Here is a 7,529-nt window from a genome sequence, read left to right on the forward strand (position 1 = left end):
ATGACTTCATATACATAATGGGTGTCATAATCTTGCCTTTTCAATGAGTATGAGGGTAGGGGAAAGGAGGAAGAGAATTTGAACCTGAAAATTTAAAAAACAAATTACTAAGCCAACTAATAACCACCCACATTGTCAATATTGAGTCTTGCCCTATAAAAGACAACGCTAGTCTCCCAGCTTGGACACATCATCAACCAAGCCTGTTTCTGCAAAGAAAGGAGGTCAAGAGCATAGATAAGATGTCAGAACTGGAAACAGCTATGGGAATGCTCATTGATGTCTTTGACCGGTATGCAGGAACTGATAGCAATAAGGAGACTCTGACTAAAGAAGAACTAAAGACACTCTTGGAAAAAGAGTTCCCAAACTTTGTTAAGGTAAGAGTTTATTACTGAGCTCGCATGGAGTAAGTAGACTGGCAGTCAGGAGAGCTGGTTTCTAATCTCAGGTTTGCCCTTAATTATTTGTATAATATATCAGCTTCTCTGGGCCTCAGCTTCTTCATCAGTAAAATGGGTTGGGGAAGGGAGATTGAGGGGAGGAGTGATGGAGGGTGAGAAATAAGCTTCTAACTTCCCTTCCATCTCTATGTCTCTGATTCTGTGAAGTTCTATCAAATTGATAATTCCTGACCAGGGAAGGATATGCTTCTAGAATTTTATTAGCTACATCTCTCATTTTTCAAAAATGTTTAATGATTTACAAAGCCTCTTCTCCATAACAATAAGACAATAGTATCACTTTGAGTGAGCTTGAAAGTGCTTTATAAATGCAAGGTTCCTATTGTTACTGCTAGGGTTAGTCATATTATTATCCCCATTTTACACATGAGGAAACTGAAGAGCAATCAAATTGAGACATTTCTTAGGTCCCATTGCTAATAAGTGGCAGAGCCAGACTTAGAACCTACATCTTTCTGACTACAAGTAAAAAGCTCCGCAGGCATTCTCCGATTTAAACAAAATGTTGGCTCTTTCGAATAGCATAGAAAAGGGTACATTGAAGAAAAATGACCCATCTAGTATACCTGGCCATCTGAATGAAACACATAGTGGAGCTGATCCATATTGCCAAAATAAATCATCAAGATAACCCCAAACCAGCCTGTTTTAATGAACTCTGTACATCTTGTTAAAATGTGGTCAGTAATATAGAAATATGTTTTTATGATTACACATGTATAACCTACATCAAATTGCTTAGATCTCAGGGAGGGGTATTGGGAGGAAGGGAAAGAATCTGGAAGTCAAATTTTTTAAAAAATGAATGCTAGAAATTGTTTTTATCTGTAATTGGGAATAAAAAATAAAATATTATTTTTTAAAATGTAGTCAGGACAAAATGACCCTACTTAGAGATTCTTTAGTCCACTCCCCTCGTTTTACAAAGCAGGAGATTGAGAGCCAGAGTGATAAAGTCATTTTTTCAAGGTTATACAGACAGCAGTTGAGATGGGCGAGTAACCAAAGTCTCCTGATTCTGAGTCCAGCTTTACCCTATACTATTCTGTCTAAAAGGAAATTAGAAGTACACTGTGGACTTTCAAGTATGATATAAATGTAAGCTCTTATATTTAATGACAATAATACATAGAATCAAAGAACGTTAGAGCTTAAAAGGAGCTTGGAGCTCACAAAGTCAGAGCAGAAAGGTCCTTAGGACATTGAATGTCAGAGCCAAATAGATTTGTTAAAATGGCTACAGTAGAAATGGCCTGATTCAGTGCCTAGAATAGAATTTTATTCTGTACTCTAAGAAGTCTTACATTGAATGTCAGAACTGAAGGGATCCTAGAACACAGAATGTCAGAGCTCAGAGGAACCTTGGACATGAGTGGGGTGGGGAACTGTGGCCTTGAGGCCACATCAAGGCCACAGGTTTCCCACCCCCAATCTAGGCTGAACTCCTCAATTTACAGACGAAACAATTTACAATTCCTCAATTTACAGAGGAACCAAGACCCCCCTACAGGAAGTGACTTTTTCCCAAGCAAGCTAGTTGGCAGAGCTGTGCCTTAAACCCTGGTCTTCTGATGTCACTGAACCTTCTACAATACTCATTTTTTTAAACTTTTTTTCCACTTTGAAAGCTACCCAGCATGTCCATTTTAACTTCATCTTTCCTGGATACAAATACTATGGAAGAAAGGGAGTCCCCAGCATGGTCTGCCCCAATCTGTCCTCCTTCCACTCCCCATGGGAAGAGTTGCTCTGATCTCACAATGCCTTGGAACAGGCCCGTTGTCTCTGGTAACATATTCAAGCATCCTGAAGGCATTCTTTCTTTCCTGTGTTCCTCTCTGGCTGCTTTAGCCCTGGGAGCTATTAGTCACCCTGGCTGGCCACTTCGATTTGGTGACTGCCATGGCTCCAACGAGCTTTCATTTTCATATGTCCCTGGGGATTGTATCCAGAGGTAACAACATAATATAATATTATCTCCATACCCTGGGAGACACTTACGGATTCACATCTACATCATGCTAAGTACCCTTACTAAAAACCCTACTCCAGTCTCCATTTGCATTTACTCTATTGTTTCCAGGTTAGCTTTTGGATAATTTTCACCTACTTTGGCATTTTTGTTCTATCTGGTGCACATTCCTCACTATATTCCCATGAGTGGCCAAGGTCATCTGATCATAGATTTGGAGCTGGAAGGGGCCTTAAAGGTCATCTAATGCAATCTCCTCAATTTACAAAAAAGGAAACTAAGACCTGGTGATAGCAGAACCAGTGATAGAGGCAATCCATGTATTATCTCAATTTTATAGCTGGGGAAACTGAGGTTCAAATTGGTGACTTAATTTGTCAAAGGTCACATAGCTAGGAAGGGCAGCACTACCATTTGAACCATCTCCTGACTCCAAGTCCAGTGCTTTCCCCACTGAGCCATGCTAAGAAGATAGCATCAAAAGAGGATTTTAAAGCCAGAAGGAAGTTTAGAGTTCATTGAATTATAGGATTTAGTGCTGGAATAAATTTTTTGAGATCATCTAGTCCCACCCTTTCATTTTAAAGATGAAAAGACTGAGAATCAGAAAGCTGAAGAGACTGGCATACAGTTATTGACAACTCAGGTCTCCCAACTGAGTAATAATAATAACTCCTTTTTTAGTTATAGAGACAACCTGCAATTTTATTGATATAGGGAAGTCCCTCTGATATAGGTAAAGCAACACCTTTCCTGCAATTTGTAGTCTTAGAGAGTTGCCTAGAGCACTGAGAGAAGGACTTGCCACAGACAATCCAATAAATCCAATCCAATAAGTATTGATTTATTTTGCCTACTACGTGCCAGGCACTGTGCTAAGCTGGCATGAGTCAAAGGCAAGACCTAAACCCACATCTCCCTGAATCTAAGGTCTCTTGGAATCTTCTACACCATGCTGCCTCTTGACATTTATATAACATTTCAATTTAATAAATCTTTATTGAGAGCCTACCACGTGCTCGTCACTGTGATAGGTAATGAGGAGACAAAGACCAAAATGAAACAGTCTCTGACCTCACATATCTTACTTCTACCACAAGGAAATAACATGTGTACAAACAAGTGAATGCAAAGTTTAGACATTGTTATTGTAAGGTTGTGGGGAGGAAGGGAAGAGAGCACTAAGAACAGGGTGGGTGTCTGGGAAAGCTTCATTTAGGAGATAAAGTCTGAGCTGTGTTGTGAAGGGATTTAGGGACTCCAAGAGGTAATGAGGGAGTGCATTCCAGGCACAGGGAACCACCAGTTCAAAGGCAAGGAAACAGGAGATGGAATACCATTTATAGAAAACGGCTAGCAGGCCAACTGGACCAGAACGTTGAAAGTATGAAGGGAAGAAATATGAAAAACTAGACAGGCAGATTGGAGAATTTTGAATGCCAGGCTGGAGCCTTAGATGCCAGGCTTTAAGGTTTGCCAAGAGATAGATAGATCATCTGAACTTTACAACAACCCTGTGAGGTAGGTCCTACTGGTACATACCTTATCTTACAGATAAGGAGAGAGAGATAAAAAAGTCAATGTGACTTGCCCAGTTAATAAATGACAGAGCCAAGGCTTGAAGGCACTCAGATGACCATGGGTTATATTTCCTAATACAGCCTTAGTCCTAGAAGTTCCTGGGATTTTTGTGTAGTTTTTGGTAGAGCCATCTCTAGCTCCAAGCAGAGGTCCTGCCTCCAGGCTCCTCTTCAGGTCTTCCCCTCATCAAAGATATGATCAAAGATGTCTTTGGTTTTTTCTCTTGCTTTTTGTGTTCCTTGTCTGTATCTAATTCTACTTATCCAAGTCAAGCCTTGTTTTCATTGTTCTACATTAAAGGAACCTTCCATCAAAGTTTTTTTTAGTGTCTTTATTCCTCTTCAGGCTGCACTCCTGACTATGTTTTCAGTGACCTCTCTCTGAGGACTCTCAGTCCCTCCACCCTTTCTAACTTTCTTTTATATGTTGTCTTTACCCTTTAGAAGGTAAGCTCCATGAAGGTAGAGACTATCTTTCTCTCTACTTGTATCTGGATTTCCACCACTTAACACAGTGCCAGGTGCATAGTTAACGTTAAATAAATACTTGTTGATTTGACTTAACTTTTCATGTCTCAACTTGGGGTGAAGGAGACTCTGTGTTCCTGGTGCCTATGAGGGAGAGGAATAAGTTTTGGGAGGTCCTACCAAGTTGGAAACTCTTTCTTTGAGGACCAGACTTAGGCAAATGCAGAGACTCATCACCAGACTGGCTGCAGGAAAATGAATTTTTGTTTGTTTTTTACCTTTAATCCTCAAAGAACATCTGCTATGCCTGAAACAGGTTATAGCTCATGCTGGTGGAGGTAGACACCACATGGATAAAATTACAGATCTTTGAAATTTTGAAGTCAGGATGGATCCAGATCCTGCCTCAGTGGAGCTCAGGCTTCTCATTTCAGAATATTCTCTTTTTTCTCCAAAATGCAGCTATGATATTTTTAAATATCTATCTATATCTATAGATATAGATATAGATATAGATATAGATATAGATATAGATATAGATATAACAAACCAAGCAAGCATTTCTCAGCTTTCACCTTCAGGGGTGGGAATGTGTCTTTCAATTTACTTCATAAAAATTATCAAATATTTCCATCCATTTTTTCCCCAGGTAGGTCCCAGGCCACTGACATAATCAGTACTTGTTATATATATCGTTTGTGCCATCTGCTGGTGATTTGCAAAATAGCTTCTTTGAATTTTCTGGATGTGGGCAGGGATCACATGTCCACTGCCGTATTGCAGTATTCTCAGACCGAATTTTAGAATGCTAGCATTGAAAGGGACCTTAGGATATAAGATGTCCAAACTGAAAGAGGACTTAGACTATTAGAACTGAAAGGGGCTTTAGAACAAAGACTCTTAGGGTTGGTAGGGGCCTTATCAATCAATGAATCAAGCATGTATTAAGCTCCCACTGTATACCAGGCACTGTGCCAGGCTCTATGGATACACATACAATACTGAGGCAATCCCTGCCCTCAAGCCCCTTCAGTTCTTAAACTTAAAATATAGAACATAGATCATGAGAGTCAGAAGAGAGCAAAGCACATAGAACATAGAATGTTAGAACTGAAAGAGACCTTGGATATCACATAGTTCCCCTGGAGAAACCGAGGAACAGATAAGTTTATATCAAGATTCAAATGCCTAGAAAGAAAGGAAAAAAAGTAAGAGTCAAATAGCTATGCTTAGTAGCCAGTGTTTTATTTTTAGTAGCCAGGTATTATTTTTCTCATTGTTTTTGAGCTTTATTCAGACGATGGCACCAGGGAAGGCTCCTTCCTTTGGCCCTGTGGGATGAGATGTTATCCAACAGTGTGTAAGTTTCCACACCAACAGAGACTTATGAAGGTGGTATACCAGGTGTGAATGACCTCTAGCCTTGTGAATCCCTGGGGGACTTTGCTACCTGTCCCCACCCATGTGGCCCTTAGAATATGCTCCCTTCTATGGTTGTGGTTCTCTTTATGTGCTCTTCCTGTCTCCTTAACTAGAGCGAAGCTGTGTGACCTTGGAAAAGTCATCTTACCTCCAGTCCTTAGCTTCTTCTCAAAAAAGTTGAGGGAATGAGACAATGCAATCTTTAATGTCCCTTCTAACCCTGCAATCACTCGTTCTTGTTCATTCTTCTTTTCTAATAGCAAGAAAACTGGAGCTCAGGAATTCTGGCTGATTGACGATAAGCAAATCACTTTCATTCATAGTTTCCTCATCTGTAAAAGGAAAACATGATATTTACATGACCCGTCTCGCAGGACCATTGAGAGGGAGGTACTTTGTAAATTGAGAAGAACTTTGGAAATAATAATTATTATTCAAATGCATATAGTTTTTCAAGATTGACAGTTCTTCCCACACAACAAGTCTGTTAGGTAGGTGGCACAAAGTGGCAGTCTGCTCTCATTGTGCAGGTGGGGAGAGTACGGAATGTTATTACAGGAATGCCTGGAGGGACACGTCTGCCTATGGTGGCCCTGCTCCGTCATCCTCACATCCACCTCTTCTTTCTCTCTTTCAGAATGGGAAGAATAATGAGGCAATTGATAAACTATTTGAAAACCTGGATAACAACAAGGATGCTCAGGTGGACTTCAACGAGTTCATGATCTTCACTGCTGCCCTGACTGTTACCTGTCATAAGTACTGTCACCAGAAGGGACCTAAGTGATTCTAGACAGGCCAACCACAGATGACAGAATCTTGCTGATTGGAATAATGTGCTGTGTAGAATTAAAAGGCTTGTTGATAACAACCCCCATCTTCCTTGTTTTCTGTGTTTCCATTCTGTTGAATAACAGTTCCATGTTTTTGGTCTCAAATAAGCACGTTCATATTAATTCAGCCTTAGATTCAGTTTGTTTGTTTTTAAATGTCATTTAATGCAAGTTCTTTCCCAGGAAGGGACTTTAGAATGTGATCAAAAACAAAAAAGCCATCGGAGATTTTTTTTATAAAGTGGCAAAAACCATTAATAATATTAGTGATGATAAGCTAAAGAGTGTAGAAAGTGGGTTTTTTTTTCTCATCTCTATCAAATTGGTATAAAAGTTCCTGCTTAAGATGGTACACTAACTTGCTGAGTGACCTTAGACCAGTTACTCAACTTCAGTTTCCTCCTCTATAAAAAAAAAAACAAAACAAAGATTGAACTAGATCTGGGATTTTCTTTTTTGTTGTTGTTGAGGTTCAAAAAGTTTATTTTTAGTTATTATTATTTTTTTTTGAGGGACGAAGGCCAGGCAATTGGGGTTAAGTGACTTGCCCAAGGCCACACAGCTAGTAAGTGTATTAAGTGTCTGAGATCAAATTTGAGCTCAGGTCTTCCTGACTCCAGGGCCAATGCTCTACTCGCTGTGCCACCTAGCTGCTCCTTAGTTATTATTTTTAACATTCTTTTCTTTTTAAATTTTGAGTTCCAAATTCTCTCCCTCTATCCCATCCCCTCCACTATCCACTGAGAAGTCAAACAATAGGATGTCAATTATAAATGTAAAAGAAATCATG

The 7,529-nt window shown here is 39.6% G+C and overlaps 1 protein-coding gene across 1 annotated transcript; it reads left to right on the forward strand.

The window, feature by feature from the left end:
* Nucleotides 1–215: 215 nt before the first annotated feature.
* Nucleotides 216–6,775, forward strand: LOC118854057 (S100 calcium binding protein P). The gene is made up of 2 exons (XM_036764364.1): nucleotides 216–380; nucleotides 6,544–6,775. Exons 1-2 carry the CDS (start codon nucleotides 243–245, stop codon nucleotides 6,691–6,693), a joined length of 288 nt encoding a protein of 95 aa, XP_036620259.1. The 5' UTR covers nucleotides 216–242; the 3' UTR covers nucleotides 6,694–6,775.
* The last annotated feature ends 754 nt before the right edge of the window (nucleotides 6,776–7,529 follow it).

Source organism: Trichosurus vulpecula, chromosome 6 (assembly GCF_011100635.1).
Source record: "Trichosurus vulpecula isolate mTriVul1 chromosome 6, mTriVul1.pri, whole genome shotgun sequence".
Lineage (NCBI taxonomy): Eukaryota > Metazoa > Chordata > Mammalia > Diprotodontia > Phalangeridae > Trichosurus > Trichosurus vulpecula.